The following is an 18,628-nucleotide window of genomic DNA, read 5'->3' as shown; positions in this document are numbered from 1 at the left end:
TGAAGTTTTACAGTGTACACCCAAATCACAGTTGTAATGAGAGGAAGTCTGTTTAAAGCTGCCTGTTTCATTACATGCGTATGTTTGTAACTACAGGCCTAACCAAGCAATGGACACATAAGGGTCTGAAAACACGCTCATGGAAAGACGGCTTTGGATTTGATTTGATGATCAAATGATATATGGCATAGACTGACAGAGAAGTTCATGTCGCCTTATTGACACAGCCTTGCGCAGAAGATGTGATTGATGACTTCCATTTTCCTTTTTGTCGTCTACATTTACCACTTGACATTATAAAATTATCTTGCCAAACATGCCTTGTAATCAATGTGTGGCTAAGGCAGCATACTGAGTAGCTTATCTCAATCTTTTTTCTCAGTATTTACGCCGTAGACACGTGGCCTTTTCACACTACTGACTGTCTCGCCCACCTGTGTTAAAAATCAATGGGTCCACAGTTATTTGAATCGGGGTCCATCACACACGGGTAGGCAAGGTATATTGTTCACACTTACACTGGGTGTACACGGATTGGCTGTAGATTTTTGATTTTCTACCGGGGTAAGAGCCTCTCAACCCTGGTTCTGACCAGGGTTGGATTTTACCCGGGTAGGGCGCCGGACCTGTGTAAAAGCCATGTTGGATTCTTGATAGTGTGAAAGGGGTTCCAGACATCTCTGTGTGTTGGACCCGGGTCCAACACAAAACTTTGTGTGAAAGGCCCTATAGACACTTAGTAGCCCCAGTATTCAGGTATTGCTCCTACCTGTATGCATCCATGTATGGATGTGTACAATGTATACAAATGTATACAAATGTATACAAATGTATAAACCATGTTATCTTGTTGGTTTGAAGTGGCTCCATAAATGGAACAATTAACATCTGGCCAGCTCAGTAATTAGTCTCAGCATCTGCACGGAAATTGCAGATAAATCGTTGCCCCAATCATCTGTCATTGTAACGATGACTTCGGTGACCTCTCATTTGTGCACTACAGAGAAAGACAATCCCAAACCAATCGATAGTACACATTGGCACTGACACTGTATCATAGATCTGGTCGTAATTTGCGTGCATGTGTAGATCTATGATTAATGTTCAACCATCTGTACTTGATACGTGTGGAAACTTAGGAAGCTCAGGTATATAATGTCAGTTTAGTGAATTTGTCATATGAGCCAGTCCTGATGGCCTCGTCATGTTCAGTGTCAAATTCTCCTTTAACAAGCCAATTTATTTTAGTTTTCACGAGATTCCATGTGTCTGTATGTTACAATCACTTCAGTGATTAATAAACATATGGACAATGCATTTACTGATGTTTATACGACGCATGTACGACCTTGGAAAACCAAAACTAATATATCCTCAATTCATCAGCCTGTTTATACATGTTGGCTTTTCCATTAGATTTTTTTTGTTCACTTGCGTGTATCAGCTACATGCACAGTGTCACGTTCTCCTTTAACAAGCTAGCTTAGTGCTCACTGGATACCATGTAGGGTACCATTAATTCAATCATTAATAAACCATTACTGGTAAACGAGCACTTGACGAACGCCGGCTCTACCGCAAGTGGTGTCCAGTGTTTTCTTAACATACGGCCTGGGCCACCCATCAGAATGCGTTGGTTATCATCTGGGCTCGGCTGGAGAGGGAGAGAGAGAGAGAGAGTATAGTCTTCACGGAGACGGCGTGATCAGGTTACTACCGCTGCGCAGCTTGCTGTTATGCATGGCGGTCCAATATCACTCCCTGTGATTAAACCGTGGGGTGCTTCTCCCACCACCCCCCCCCCCTTCCTCTTCACCACCACTAACCACTTCTAACCGCGGTAGATAATTTCCCAGAAGAGAAAAGATAATCTTTGATCAGTGCACGGTCATTTGCCAAAGAGTTACGAGCCTGTCCTGTCCCTCAGTCGAGGAAGTGCGCGAGCCGTCGATCCGGCCTGATGCTTCTTTTCAGACCTCCAGCCCCAGTTGTTTGGATTGCGTGGGTGCATGCTGAGATGGCTGCGTATTGAACCTGGCTGTGACTTTTTTTGTTTGCACTCTGGGTCTTGATTGCCCTGACGCTAGGACGGAGGACGTTGCCAGCAAAAACCACTTCTAGTGCGTACTGTGCCGCATCCAGCGGGCAAGCAGGTGATTCGAGACTCGGGTCCCATGGACCCAGGACGATTTTTTGTCCACAAGGACCTGATGGCAGTCATCCCTTTGAGTCTGTTTCGCAGTAACAGTGGCAGACGTACCTAAGGGGACTGAGGTGGATGTTTGATTAAAAGTACCCTTCTTCATATTTGTCGGATAGCTCGATATGCAGTGTGAAACGTGAAGTGCACGACTAACATTCCCCACAGTGTCGGCTGGCGAGGATGGATCGAATGTTCTTGAATAGATGCTTTTGACGCTCAGAGTGAAGTTGTGAAACCGGGAAACTTCATGCTGCAGAGTTGGACGTCTGCAACATACATGTATGTACTGTGGGACATTGTACTGGATGATTTTGGATCGATGCTCTTTTGATGCTGAGAGGTAGTGGAAATGGAAAACTAATTGAACCAGAACTGGATATTCTCAACATACATGTACTTTGGAACATTTGTGTTACTGGATGTGTAGGCCCCCTAAGTCTTAACTTTGGAACTTTTGAGTAATCTTACAGTGGTTGTCTTCAAAAATTGATCAGTGCTATTTGAATTGTGGTGTTTCTTCTTTGTGCCTGCTTTACAACTTGGAACTCTGGTAGAGCAGACTAATTCTACATCAGGATCTCACATTGGTGCTGAATGGACGTATCACAGGTGATGTTGTTTTTCCACATGCAGAACAATACTTTGGAAGTTGGAAGTACGGTGTACATGTACATGTCATTGGCAGGTCTACATAAACAGGTGTCGTGATTGTACATACATTTTGGGTCTCTGAACTCGCCCTGGAGGACCCCAGGCACAGAAAATATTTATTCAGTAGACTGATGAATATTTTAGCCCCGAGGGGACACAAATGTTTTGGATTTAAAGCACTGGGAACATCATGAGTATGCACGTCTTTTTAACGTCGGACTGTACCCTAGGAGCCACATGGATATAGCATGGGATGAGAGCTTCTGGTTTGAGGTAGGGTTCGTCGCTTTTTGAATTTGGAAGCAAATTGAATCAGGTTTCAAGATTTGTGGTTCAAAATTCAAGGCATTTTGGTTCCCATATTGTCACTGTGGGTTGAGTCATTGCTTACCTATGGTAAATGTAGATTTAAAAACATGTACCATGGGTATCAGAATTGGTGTACATGTAAAGCCAAACTGTGTTTCCTAAACATTGTCACAAATTAAAGGGAATGTGCATCATTGGCTTTTGCTTTAATTTTCAGAAATGAACTATTTGAGGGGTTAGTATAATACTCAAATTATTGTTACACTGACATGTTTGAAGTTTTGTTTTCGAAAATGCTGTAAAAACCAAGAAAAACAAAAATGTGCAAGTAGTCTGGTTCCCTGACTCCACTGACGATGAAATGGATCAATTTACAGATGCCGGGAAATTGTACGGTATTAGCGAACCAGTCTAGCTGGCCTGCACCCATTCATGAACATGAAACCAATAGCAAACAAAATTTGGACTGAAGAAAATGGTAAATTTGGAGCAGTAGTGAAAAATAGTTAGGTTTTTCCTACGGTGGTTGGCCGACCACCGTTGGAAATGTATACAAAATGCAATTTTCTTGAAAATGACTTCACACCAGGTGCCATAATTTTACAGGATGCTTCAGACTGTCATTTACCAACATCCTGTAAGGTATTTTGTAAAAACTTGGTCGTTTTATTTTTCGATGTTTGCAAATGTTGTATTTTCCCTTTAAGTCGCAAAAAGTCAATAAGTCGTTGTGTGTTGCTGGAACATTCTTCAGCTTAATAATATAAATTGTATTGTAAGAAAGAAGCCATCGCTTTGTGTAAGAATCTTACTTTTTATCTCCAGAAAACTGTTTTTAAGCTTAGTACCTCACAAGTTATGTAGGTGTGAATGTGAAGCAAATTTTTGGTGTCAAGTTAACAACACATTCCCAACTAAACTCACCAAAGTTGATGTGTGTTCAACATTTCTGTGCATTCGCAGTGTAAATACCGGTACAAACTGTGATGTCACAAATTTCCATTTGCATTTGAATTTGTGCTGAGTACGAGAGAGGTCCTAAAAAAAGGGAAATAATTGAGGCATAGTATTAAAAATGATCTCTGCAGTGCAAAGAGACTGTTAAGAAAACCAGGTCGGTTCAGAGCGGCAATAAAAGGCCCATTTTCTTCCCCCAGTAAAACATCTCCGTCGAATGGATCCGGAGCCATTTCTCTTGGACACGTACATGTATGTTTACATCCATGCAGCGGTCGATGGCCCATTAAAGTGGTGAAATTTCATCCCGAGCGTGCCAAGGCTTCGGTCGTGACCGAAGTTGCCAAGAACCGAAAACAGTCGTACGAGTTGTGAAATCAGCTGTCAACCATTGATTGAATGCAACATACAAGTGCACATTAAAATTCGTGTTCGTAATTTCTGGGGGCACACTACAGAGTGAAGTTGTTAAGGAATGCAAGATTATCACGTCACCTTTTTGGAAGGACCATATTTTTTATCTGGCTAGCCTGAGTGCAATAATGGATTGCATTTTTGGTAGTTCGTAAAAAGCACTGCGATTGACTTCAAGTATCTGTGATGTATGCCATACGTCCGGAGTACATTGCATCAGTGACTTGATGCATTACTTTAATTAAATGAAGACGTTACGGAATAATTTTTTTGTCCAGGGGTTGTTAAAATCTAGGTCTGCCATTAAAACTCTTTGCCTGTAGTCATGGGTGCTACGGGGATCGGTTCTACAACAGTGAGTACTTTGACAGTTAACGTATCGAGCCATGTGTCTCACTTGAAGAAAAAAAAAATGTGGTATGTCAACCACTTTATTGACAAATCTTTCCAGTTTAACAAGATCCCGCAATTGACTTTTTAACAAGATTCCAGAGTGGCGGGTTTTGAAGCCCTAACGAGATTGGATAATTGAATCATAAACCCGTTAAAGGATTCCGGAATTTGCAAGTTAATTTAAATGTCACTCGCATCCACCCTATGAATATTTATGTGATTTCTGTGGCATGAAAATTTTTCTATAAAGGAAAAGGCAATTGGAAAAAAAAAACACAGATGTTTTGGGTATTTCAATTCATGCAGTGGGCACAGATGTTAAGGGAAATTCTGTTAGAATGTGGCCGACACTACGATTCAAAGAGCAAATCTGGAAAGTTGTACATGATGTACATGCACTACTAAGGCAATGATGTGATGTACGATACGCAATGTAATTCACCCACACCGCCATATTGGCTCAACATTGATTTTGATTTGTGGCTGGGAGCAAGTTACATCCACGCTCGCACCGTGCTTGACATCAAGTGTTTTGACACGTTTACCTGTGCCAGATACATGTCGTTTACATTGGATAATGTACTCCAGCGTGTTTGGGCCCGCGACATGGCAGTTGCTGCAAGGCTACCGGAGCCTGGTACGTCAACCCATTGCAACTCGTCAGCGATGATGATTTTTTTTTTTTTCAGAATCGGATATGCCTGTTCTCCCTGGTCACAGACATTTTGTCTTGGGTACAATTTCAAAGGAATCGTCGAAATAAACAGTTGGGCAGTGTACACGCTTGTAAACCGTTAGTGACCATAGCATAAGCTGTCAGAATTGAAAAGCCCTGAGTGGCTTCGGACAGGCAGCATTTTTCAGGATTTTAGCGACTCGTAAAATTTGAAGGTTTGTAAAGTTTGAATTTTACAGTTCAGGTACACAGCTTTAACAAAAACATACTAGTTTGTGTACAAGTGGTAAATTGGCCATTGATGAGTATAATTGTTTCGAGAAAGACAAAATGTACAGGTCATACAGTACCTCGAGTTCTGTTTGATCATTGAAGGATTAATCGTTGTTGATTTTATTCTAATGTTTTGGTATTTTTTCCGTTTATTTTTCAGGGAGGACAGACTGCCCTAATGTGTGCCGCACAGGCCGGTAAGCTGGAGTTGGTTCAGGAGTTGCTGGACAGAGGGGCTGACATCAAAGCCATAGACGAGGTGGGTAGTCCAAAAAATTTTGTAAAGATGTAAATTCAGGGTTTTGCCTAATCTGTACCAGATTCGAACTGGCAAGCTGACCCCGGCAAGCTCGGTGGTCGAGTGATAAGAAGTCTGCACTAGCAAGCAAGAGGTCTTGGGTTTGAGTCCCACTTCAGTGAGCTAGTAAAATGTTTTTGCAAGCTCTCAGATCCACTGAGTATGCAGTGCTTATAAATTTACGTCAGCGAAGGGCAAAACCCATTTTTGAATGTATTTATGTTCCCAAATTAAAATTTGGGCTTTGTTGCTATTTAGTTTTTAAATCATGAACCACAGCTGTAGTCAAGTCATTACAGGTCTTCAAGTCGTCCCAAAACTGTTACAAGTCTATCACAAGTCATTCAATCAGGGACAAGTTCGAGCAGGGATCAGTGGTTAACTAGTAGTTGGTTCGTGACGTACCTAGTGCATGCGCACTGAAGTTGAAGTGTGAACGACTTTAGTCAAACTATTGTCATGTCAACAACCGTCAAAAATGGCGGTCGCACAATTATTTAACAGTTGTTGTTTCTCTTTATTTACACAAATGTGATTGTGTATAGTTTAGGACATCTTACATAATCACCAATTTTATTGTACAATGGTGACAAAAGTGACATAATCGTAAATGTATGGAAAAACTGTGCAATGAAAATGAAATTTAGTGCTCACAGTAACGTTTTCCGCCATTTTTGTTGATAATTGGTTCCCTCTGCACTTTGGAAATTGCTATTGATAACCAGCTATTAATCGTTGCACGACCAGCCACGGTAGGCTGGTTCCAAATAGTCGACTAGCGTAGTCAACCATCGTCGACTAGACAGAGTTTGGTCTAACTTTAGTTGAACCATAGAGCAAGGACCTTGCTCTATGGTTGAACTATGGTTAACCATTGGTCAACAAAAGTTCTTGCGCGAACTTGCCCCTGGAGTCAACGGACAAGCGCTCAAATGAACCGTGGTCAAGGCATTCCTTAGGCATACCTTTCTCAGTGTTGCATGTGACCTGATTTTGTGATTGGACTTGTGATTGACTTTGATCACAGCTGTAGAGTAGATTAAATTATCTTCATATCTTTTGACGGAGTTCCATTCATATGGTTGTAGGGCCAAGCACACCCGTCTACTAGACTGTCAAGAACCAATTATTTTCACTATTTCTCAACCATTGTCACCAGTAATTTTCAAAATTTAAGATTAAAGGGAATATACAACATTTGCAAACATCAAAAAACAAATTTTTACGAAATACCGTACTAGGATGTTGGTAAATGACAGTCTAAAGCATCCTGTAAAGTTATGGCATCTGTTGTGAAGTCATTTTCAAGAAAAGTGGTATTTTTGTATAAATTTCCAACGGTGGTCAGCCGACCACCGTTGGAAAAACCTAACTTTTTTTCAATTACTGCTCCAAATTTACCTTCTTTTTTTTTCATTTTAGGTCCAAATTTTGTTTGCTATTGGTTACATGTTCATGAACGGGTGCAGGCAAGCTAGACTGGTTCCCTTACCCTACAATTTTCCGGCATCTATAAATTGATCCATTTCATCTTTAGTGGAGTCAGGGAACCAGACTACTTGAACATTTTTGTTTTTCTTGGTTTTTCCAGAAAATTGCATTTTGTATACATTTCCAACGGTGGTCGGCCAACCACCGTAGGAAAAACCTAACTATTTTTCACTACTGCTCCAAATTTACCATTTTCTTCAGTCCAAATTTTGTTTGCTATTGGTTTCATGTTCATGAATGGGTGCAGGCCAGCTAGACTGGTTCCCTAATACCGTACAATGTCCCGGCATCTGTAAATTGATCCATTTCATCTTCAGTGGAGTCAGGGAACCAGACTACTTGCACATTTTTGTTTTTCTTGGTTTTTCCAGCATTTTCGAACACAAAACTTTAAACATGTCAGTGTAACAATACATGTATTTGATCTATTATACTAACCCCTCAAATAGTTCATTTCTGAAAATTACAGCAAAAGCCAATGATGTATACATTCCCTTTAACCTCATCCCCTAACTCACATCCAGTAAGGATGACAAGCATCCTGTTGGACTTGAGAAAATTTTATTCCAAGAATTTAAGTATCATTTTACAAGCACCTGGAGTTCTGCTTCAACTCACTTTGCCAGGTTTGTGGGCTTAAGAGAGATTTGAGTTATAAATAGAGAGCTCACCAACAAACAAATGTAACTGTACTGTGCAGCTGACACGCGCCGTTATCCACACCGCATCAAAATAATTGCTTAATTTCTTCTCCACAAAATGAGAAACGTATCTAAAATGAATTAAAGTATCTCCCATCTTGTGGTATGCACAAGCGAAACGGTAATTATATTTCCCTGAGCGTGTTGCTTCGATAACGAGCTGTAAATTTCTGCATTGAAATTTCTCCCCAAGGCCATTGCCATCAGATATACATGTAATCAGAGTGACCTATTTTTTCAGGGTGATCCTTAATCAGGTTACATTTCTCGATTACCTTTGAAAAAAAATTAACCACACAGGACAAATGGACGGCCCTCATATTTGCGGCCAAGGAAGGCCACTTGGATATCGTCAAGTCACTGCTGGCCAAGGGTGCCGAGATTGACCACACAGATGTTGTAAGTATTCCCATGCCAACATTGATTTGTAACTAACGATCCTTCCGTCCCACACCCCCCCACCCCATCTGTTTTCTATTTCGGGTCAATGAAAAGAGCACTGCTTGCAATGTTTGTACATGTGTTAGGGGCAGTTGGACTGAGGATGTGGCGTTTCCCTTCCCCCACCCTACCCTCCTCACTCCCCCTCCCTCCCCCCACCCCTCACCCCCCCCCCCCCACCCCAACCTCCTTCAAACCCCCTTCACACCCCCTCAACCCCCACCCCCAACCCCAGCTCCTACCCACCCCCACATCCATCAGTTTCCCTTTTCGGGTCAATGAGAAAGAGTTTTGCTTGTAATGTTTGTACATGTGTTAGGGGCAGTTGGGTGGTGGATATGCGAACACACCCCCCCCCCCCAACACCCCCCCCAACACCCCCCCCCCCGAACACAACACCCCCCCCCAACACCCCCCCCCCCCCCACGTCCATCTGTCTCCCATTTCGGGTCAATGAAGAAAGAGCACTTCTTGTTGGAGGCGGTCGGGTCGCCGACATGGGCATTGCTCTGTCTCGCGACTTGGTGACCTGCATGTACTTGTGTAGATGCAGTAGGAGACTCCTTGACTAGTCATTATTATCATCTGAAGAGCATCCTGCTGCTGCACAGTGTTCAACTTCAAGAGAGCAATCTGTGACTTGCAAATGCAACTGGCAAAATGCATGCAGTTCGTTTTGATGAATTCTTAGCTTAAAAATAAAATTCCAAACAGAGAACAGTGAGCGATAGTTTGTTAAGATGTTTGTTTTTTTTTCCAAAGAAATTTTTTTTTTTCTAAATTTTGAAATTTTGTTCAGGAGGGAATGACCCACTCCCGCCCCATCCCCTCCCTTGCCACTTCCACCTCACCTCCCACGTGCAAGATGCCCATTCCTGGAGGAGTCAAGTTGGCTGGATTACTTGATTTCAACGTCACTCACCGCTGCCTATCTTACCCCCAGTCACTCTGCACAAACACACGCTGTCCCCGGTGATTACCCTGGTGTCATTTCACGCTGCTAAACGAGCCGTAGACCCACACCTCCCCCCCCCCCCCCATTTAACTGGACACCAATTTGCCCCCGCTTGTCATAATCTCATCTATCTAAATAAACAGCTGGCCAAGTCAAGGACTATTGCGCGCAGTGACCATTAAAAATATAGCTGATGGACTGCTTTATAATGGTCATCTAATGGGTGATGCACACATCCTAGAGCTATCTGAATCAATCAGTGCAAGATCTGCCTCTTAATTGCGCCGAATCGTAAATTTATAGCTTCTTTCGCGAAGACTTCATCTATCAGTGTCATCTTTTGAAAAGTAGAAGGCGTGTTTAATGTTATCTGTTAAATTGATATATTTGGCGATGGAAATGAGATACCCAAATGATGCTGATGATTGATGATTAAGCAGAAAGAAATCTCCGATGTTTGTTACTGAAAGAAGCACGGTTTATAGACATTGGAAATCTCCTGTGTAAACTAGCTTTACTCCAACACTGTATGCCATACGTGTGCTATGGCCATAGTGAAAAGTGCAGATTTGCCACATGGTCCAGGTTTAAAGTCATGTTTAAGGAAATGCTAAACCATTTTTTATTAGAGTCTCCATGGCTCAATTTCATGGAGCTCTGCTAAGCATGGAATTTGCTAAGCGCAAACAATTTTTGCTTAGCAGAATTGGGTTACCAGCCAAATGTTATACTGTGTATTGCTCGTATTGCTAGTGACTGGTACTCAGCCGATTTTTGCCTAGCACATAAATTTTCTAAGCAACTTTCCAATGGGCCTTATTCTTGAGTCAGCCATATTGAATTGAAAGTTAGGTAAAATCTTAATTTTTGAACTTGCGAAGAGAAATGAAAGCAAGTTCATTTATGATAAATTCCAGTCTGCTTCAACTAATAATTTAAAATTTGTAATTAAACATTCACTAATGTTTAAAGCAATATTTAAAAAAAAAATGACAGTAAAATAAGGCTGCATTGTGCCTGCATAAATAGTCTGGCGCCATCCCATTTAACAGTTAACAATTAATGAAATACTTTCAGGAACTCGACAAAAATGGCCAACTCGTGAATAAGGCCCATAAACCTTTACCATGCTGCCACCATTTCAGGCATGTTCCCTGTATCCAATAACAGTACTGGATGATAATAATATTTGTGCAAAAAGGAACCAGACTATTTTTCCTTCCAGCCTTGCTTTGGTTACGTTGATTTGAATGTGAAAAAAATCAAGATGGCCGCAACATGATAATGGTCTTTTGGCAGCTCTTGATTTTGGGCTTGTTATAGGCAATTGATGCAGGAGCATATGTCTGCTTGTGTGAAGAAGGATTAATGAAATCCTTAACCACAAAACTTAGCTGTTAACTGTTGTATTGACCATTAACCACCCAACCACAATTCTGTTAACATCTAACCACATAACAGTTACATTCCTTGTGGTCAGGGGTTTCAGTCCTGTAAAATGGCAGTGGTATTGATTTGTGTCTGGTGATGAGACATTCAAATCAGGAATCTTCACAGATTGCTCACTGTTGATGGGTTGGCCACATTGTTGAAATAAACATGCAGAAAACTAGCTGGCCTCCTGTTTAGTCAGAGCCCATGAGATTTGTTGCATCTCAAATTTGTTTGTGCTGTCTGCTGTGCTGTGCTGTGCACTTTGAGCTGGGCTCAATTTCTTGGCTCTGCTAACCACAGAATTTCGCGCTTACGGTCACCATTTCGTGCTTACAGCGCTAGGAACAAATTCTGTGCTAACCCTGTAAGCACAGAATCCTTGGTTACAGGATGTACGCATGAGCGTAAGCCAATATTCTTCGCTGACCCGTGAAATGTGCTAACTGAAAGCACAGAATTTTCTACTACGGTAGGCATGGAGTTTTTTGCTAACGGTTATGCAATGCCATGAAATTGAGCCTGATCTGTTAGTCTGCTATGCTCTTCTATGCATTATTTGCATGCCCTGTGCTTTAATAACTCCTGTCTATTCTACTGTGCACTGCTTTACCTTTCTAGCTGTGTTCCATCCGCTCGATAAATTTCATAAATTTAAAGTGCCCATGCAATGTAATTTTTTTTAATGCAATCCTTGAAAATGAACTTTTGTGTCCCATTTAACCCTATTCTCAATTTTCGCTTTGCCATTTTCGAGGGTATTTTGGAGCTTTTGGGGTTTTTATGCTAATGCCAATTTCCATCATGAGCAAAAGTGTGATGTTATTCAGGCAGAAACCTCAATGTTACAGGCATTTCAGCACCAATAGTTGCCAGAATTTTCGATATTTCGCTGTCTTAAATTGTCTTTTCTTATGGTGATTTGTCGCGTCAGTACATGGCAGTAAGAAACAAATTTTTCTCACAAATGTTTTCAATGAGAAAATTTCGGATTCAAGATTTGAACAGACAGCCCCGTAAAGTGAAAAGTGTCTTCCTGAAATGACATCACAGCAACTGCTCTCTCATTTGTCCTGAAAAGCATGGAAAAATTGTTAATGTTTAAAAAAAGTGCAGTTGTCAATAAAATTAACCAAAAAGGGATGTCAAATAGTTTTCATACATTTAAGAGAAGTAGAAAGTTGCACAAAATATGTTCCTAAGAAATAATCACTTTTTGGACCCTTTAAGTAGGGTGGGGAAAGAAATGTATAACAATCAAAAAAATTAATTCTGTTAGGTGTACTTCTGTTGTCTCAATATAAAATAATTGGCGTTCATCGTAATTACTTTACTTGTTAAAATCTGCTCAACTCACTTGTCACTGCCAAGTGCCTCTCGCATACGTATTCAGTGTGTCATTTTATGGTGACACTGCAGCTTGTGCCACTGTACCGGAATGCACTTTTAATTCCTCCGAGAGGCATCTCAAAAATGGAAGACATTTCAAGACCTGGCCGTCCAAGGGCCCATAAAGTCAGTCTTTCATTAAGGCTCCGCGAGGAGCCATAATTGCATATCTTTAGGGGGTCGTTGCCGGGAAGCTGTGAATGTGTCAGAGAATGTGTAATTAGTGCAGCATTGGGTGATGGTTCGGGAAGGGTTTGTTAGTCAGGGGACGTCATCGGCACGATTCATCATCTTCGTTTCGCATCTTCGTTACCACCTTCTATTTCTGACACTGCCGTTACTGGCAGTGTAACTCAGAAGAAATGTAAAGAAAAAAAGATGAATATTTAATAATCAGTTTTAGAGGTCAGCAGAAAACTCTTGAATACTATTCCAGGGAAAAGTCAAATGAATTTGGCAAGAACTTTACAATAAAAAACAACAACTCAATCCACATATTGGGGCCTGAAGCTTGAGAACAACTCTCCCCTATTTCCTTTGATAAAACAAAACTCACTGCATTTCTGGTACTGTAGCTTATCAGCCTGTTTAATTAAACCTTACAAGCGAAGACATGGAAGAGGTGTTGAGGTTTAGAGGTAGGAAGAAAACCCTGGGGTAATGTTTTGGGTAAAATCCACAGAATCAGGGAGGGACTTGGAACAAATTAATGTGTTAGGTCCTTAACGTTTATAACAACTCCCCCCTATTTTCTTTGGAGAAAAAATGCTGTTTCCACTTCTGGCACTGTGTCATCGAAGCCCGTTTAAATCTTAATCTGGTTAAAGAAAAGAAATGGAAGAAAACCCCAGAAAAATATTCCAGGAAAACCCACAGAATCAGGTAGGAAATTTAAAAAAAAAACTTAGTCCTCACGATGGGCCCTAAAAGTTGATCACAATTCTCTCTCATTTCCTGTGAAAAAAACCCCACAAAGTCGTTGCATTTCTGGCACTGTATCATGGAAGCCTGTTTAAACTTAACATGAGAATGCATGGAAGAAATGTTTAGTTTTATAGTTGGTCAGAAAATCCCATAATGATAATCCAGGGAAAACTCGCAGAATCAGGCAGGGACAGAAAAACCCATTGGCAATCCCGGAAAAACAAAAACATGTCAGGGCATCCTAAATCTCCGCTGACTTGCATTCAGATGATGCGTGTTCACGACGTGCTTAATTTGCCTCCGAGCTAAGTTTATTAATAATGCAACTCGTGTACGCTCGACATGTTTTCATGTCGTCTATTATAGGGTCGTGGTTGATTTTAGGTCACGCATGCAAGCAGGTACCGGTGGCTGCATTTTGACATCTCGGTCTCATTCACAACAGTTGATTAGGTTAATATTTTTGTCCATGTACATGTAAATACACAGACCTTGACCCATTAAAAACCACTTCAAATGACCAGTCATACAATTGTGAACAGGTATTTGGTTTTGAACATTTTTCTTTGGATTTTGAGTGGTGGTATTATTGGAAATGAGCAAAATGCATGAAAAGCAAAAGATCCTACATGCATTTTACTCCTCTGATTGTATACCGTCCTTTCTTTAATCATGTACTGTTGCCAGTTGCTTTCAGTCACATGACAGCGGAAACCATTTTGACGTGAATTATGATTTGTAATTAAGCCCAGCGTGCTGCAGCTTGTCAAGTCGAATTTATGCTCCTGTCTGCTCGTCAGCTCAAAATACGACTTCCCGCTAAGCGAGAATGAGGCGCGGGGAGCCGGGCATTCTTATTAATCAGCGTCACCACATGAGCTTGGTTACCGGCCATGCCAACAATAACATGGGATGTCTGTTGGCGAGACATCAACCATGATTTGGACGTCTCAGTTGAACATAGTATGTTTGTTCAGGGCCAAATCCTAATTGCGGTTCACGTCAAATTGAGAGATATTCAGAGAAATGAAGAATTTATTTGTCTGTGAAATTGTCAAGCTGTTCTACTTTGGAGGAAGTAGTACAGATTGTTGGAGACATTAATTTCAAAACTGTCTCCTCAACCATGTTTGCTGTCTGTACATGTACGTATTTATCCTGTTGCATAAACCTTCCTAGCCCCATAAATGTGGCTCAAGTACTGTACTTCCTCCGTATTGTGTGCCACACAGTAGGGATATTTGCGTCTGGGGAAAAGTTGTGTTTAAGGAAATCAATATCGGGACCATTTTGTTTTCTTGATATTCACTGTGGAAGACACTTACTCAGTTAATAACTAGGGAAAATTGAATTCTGTCTCTCTGGAGCTACTTATCCTGTAATTTTCAGGCACAAATTTGCAGAGAGTTTGTCCAAAAATGACTGCCGCATTTTCTCCAGGTCAGGGATCATCACTGTTAATTGTTCCTGGTTATGAACCAAGTAAGTATCTTTCATAATGAATATCAAGTGAAACAAATAGTCACGATGTCCATTTCCTTAAACACAACTTTTCCCCACACGCACATACTGAAATTTGTATTCTTGTGGAGACATTTCTTTTTTCTCGTGTAGTAAAGTTTTTGAGTTTGAAAGTGTAGTTTCAAAATGCTCTTATTTTAACCTGAATTAATTTCCTTGGCTAAAATTCAAACTTAATCTTCCTTTTCTAAAACTCTTCCATTTGGGACAGAGCAACCCACCTTGCAAATTCCCAGTTTTTGAGTAAAATCCATATATCTGTTTTGTGAAAATCTTGTGGAGACGTATTCATCTATAGAAATTGCCCTGTGGAGTCGTATACAATCTTTTGTTCCCTATTGTGGGCATGTCTCCAGAGGGCACGGTGTATCAGATCGCAGCTATCCTGACCATGTTGGTCACAATATGGAGGAACCCCAGTATTTGAGCCACAGTTATGGGGCTAAAACCTACCATGTTCCTACTCCTTGCAAATTGATGTTGCAAATTGATGTTGTATTCCTCACTGTGTATGTTTTGGCCATAGAGTTCATGTGTATGGTTTGTTTTTTAAAATGGATTGCCATATATTTTTACTGATTACATGAACACATAATGAAGCCTACACACGACATTGTGTTTACTGGAAGTGATCAGTAACTTGCTGAGTTTACCTCATGTTACAACTGATTCTGTTGTATCATGAATGCTAAGTTTGATATCCCGGAAAGTTGATCTGTTGATTTCTGATTTGAAATCAAAGTTGTTTTCTTTGTTTTCCTTTTTTGACAGAATGGCTGGTCAGCGTTAATGTGGGCAAGTTACAAGGGCCATGCTGACGTTGCGGAGGAATTACTAGAGCTGGGAGCATCGCCAAACGTCCAAGCACACGTAGGTTGAATTGTTCAAATCATTCAGAATGTCAAAGTTCTGTTTAATTGAGAACAGTAGAACCGTGACATGAGAACTGTCTATAAACTTTGTTGACCTTTTTTAGGCCAAGAAGAAGAAGCAAGTTCAAGAAGTACAGTTAAACATTGTTTGACTAACATTCATCCAACACACAATAGCATGGTTGGATAGTCCTGTTCACTTTTTGGGACCAGTCTATAGACCGATGGGTGCACAATTCTGTGACGAAGGCCCCCTTCAATGGCGAAAGCATTGTGCTAGCTATTGTTCAGATAATGTGTCATGCAGAAGTTGCTTTGAACAAAAGCATGCACAACGGTTTCTCCGTTAAATTGGCCTCGTGAGTGTGCAGTGATCACGTGCCCGGATTCGTCTATACCGAGGTCGTTCACATCACTGGTTATCAGTAGCCATTCCAATTGCAATGCACCACAGACAACCAGGATCTACATGTAAGATTACAGTTAAACTAGAGACATACATGTTCACCACAACTCAACCACACCAAATGGCCTTGATTGAGCTCGCCTCAGAAAACAAAATATTCAGTTTACATGTAGATCCTTTTACGATTTTTTTTTTTAGAGACGATCTTCCCCGGAATATTTTTTTGAATGAACACTGACTTTTGCGCATGAAATTTCCATTTTACCATTTGCATCGTCGTTGATCAAGGGAATCACCTCCCTTTGTTTATGCATATCGACTCAATTGCTGTTAATTTGCAATCCATAAACATTAACAAATTATACGTGTACCTGTACATGTACGCATACTGAAACAACCTCACAATTTATGCAGGTACCTGGGAATCGGAGTCGAGCATTCCCTAGAGTGCATTTGACAGGCCGGTTACCGTTTTGTCTATTGAGCCAATCAAATTTAAGTAGTGCTGTGTACGTGCCTGTGAACCTCCTCCCCCCCCCCCCCCCCCCCCCCCACACACACACATGTTTGTTTATGGTGTTAATCGAGGATTGTCTATTGCTCCACTTCCCTTTTCCTTTGGTTATAACTTTTTTGCAACAGCTCTCATTGGTTTTGTACATGTTTTCTAACCGAGGAGTCCTTGATTTGGTTCCTGTCCTCAATTCATCGATGATGTCGCGCATGTGTCCTCGATTTACACCATAAATAGGTGCGCACAAGTGTGTATTTGCGTGAAATCGGTGTTTGTACTCAAATTTTTTAGGAAGACCTCCCATATTTTTTGTACCAAATTGGGGACCTTTTGGGATTGGGGACCATATTGTTCTCTATTGTTCAACATCCCCCTGTTGAATGCGTACTCACACACACACGCCCAAGTGTGAATTTGCTTTCAATCTGGGACTCCCTATTGTTCTCTTTTGTTTGTACCCTAACTTTTTAGGAAGACATCCCATATGTTTTGTATACACCCCCAAATTGGGGACCTCTCGGGAATTGGGGACCCTATTGTCCTCTATTGTTCATCATCCCCTATTGAATGCAGAAACACTCTCACACACACGCACACTCTTTTGCAGGCCGTCACCACATTATGGGGCAGTTCGTTATTGTCTTGGTATAAGGAATGGGAGTTGACTTTAGCCATTATTGGCGTCGACCAGGCCCATTACCAGTTTTAATTCAGACATTTATAACTGCTCTAGATACTACACTATTAGTCCCTTAGAACAAATATGTCTAACAAGGTCTAGGTATTCAGTTACATGTACGGTTCATTCTCTGCCGTTTTTTCTTGTTTTGATGAATGTATGTATTACAAACATGAACTCAAATGAGCACAGTCTCTTTCAAAAAGCAAATGTAGATCATGCACCTCATTACTTCTCCGTGCTCCCATTAAGAACAGACAGTAATTTATTTTTTTCCCCCAGTAGTATAATACCAGCTCAGACCTATCAGCCGTACCGCTTAATAACCGTTCAGCTAATCTCTCCCTGTGGAGGGATGAACCATTTAGAACCAATATTTATCAAGACTCTTGTAGGCCAATACAGGATTCTACTGTTTTTCCATTGGGGGGGGGGGGGAATGCAGTGATAAATCGTTGATAGTAAGTTGTTAAGCAGAAAGGGGACGAGAGAGAGCTTATGTTTAAAGAAGGTTTGTCGTATTTGCAGAGGGATATTTTTAGTCAGTGTCCTTCTGAGAGTAGGATGATGTTTTGCCCTCTTTCTTTCCATCATTGATTTATGCGATTTGTCGAGGAGAAAGTGCTCCTTCTGTCAACCATTTTATTTTATTGCCGTGTTTATTTCTTGAGTGAAATTTTTGACTCGAACCGTCAACAGACAAATTTGAAACGCCTTCTTTCCATTGAAAACGATTGATGAGAAATCACTGGAAACGTTAGCTCGGGTCAGAATAGTGCAGGCTTATTTTGCAATACTTTAAGACAATCCTCAAGTAAAAGGGGTCCTTGCATAAAAATTCATCCTTGGGTGAGAATGTATCATTAGGAGAAAATAATTCCTGAAGAAAGACTTTTCACACTTTCCAAAATATCAGATCTTTCGGAAACGCCTTTCACACTAGCAAGAATCCAACATGGCTTCTACCTAGGTAAAATCCAACCCTGGGTAAGACCAGGGTTGAGAGGCTCTACCTGGGTAGAAAATCTCAAAATCTACAGCCGACCTGTGTACACACAGAGCGGTATGCCTTGCTTACCCTTGTTCAATGGGACCCAGTTGTGCTTATGGTAGACCTGGGTTGATTTCAA

At 41.0% G+C, this 18,628-nt stretch overlaps 1 protein-coding gene across 3 annotated transcripts in view; it reads left to right on the top strand.

The window, feature by feature from the left end:
- The window catches only part of LOC119728114 (kinase D-interacting substrate of 220 kDa B-like), a 129,649-nt gene that overhangs the window by 75,086 nt on the left and 35,935 nt on the right, over nucleotides 1-18,628 (top strand). For all 3 annotated transcript variants that reach the window (XM_038200188.1, XM_038200187.1, XM_038200189.1), the window contains 3 exons: nucleotides 6,037-6,135; nucleotides 8,667-8,765; nucleotides 15,799-15,897. In XM_038200188.1, coding sequence (XP_038056116.1) covers nucleotides 6,037-6,135; nucleotides 8,667-8,765; nucleotides 15,799-15,897 — 297 coding nt within the window. The remainder of the gene's footprint in view (nucleotides 1-6,036; nucleotides 6,136-8,666; nucleotides 8,766-15,798; nucleotides 15,898-18,628) is intronic.

The sequence above is a fragment of the Patiria miniata genome, unplaced genomic scaffold (assembly GCF_015706575.1).
Source record: "Patiria miniata isolate m_02_andy unplaced genomic scaffold, ASM1570657v1 HiC_scaffold_20, whole genome shotgun sequence".
In the NCBI taxonomy this organism is placed as follows: Eukaryota; Metazoa; Echinodermata; class Asteroidea; order Valvatida; family Asterinidae; genus Patiria; species Patiria miniata.
The sequence above is the reverse complement of the archived record's forward strand: the minus strand, read 5'-3'. Positions and strand labels throughout refer to the sequence as shown.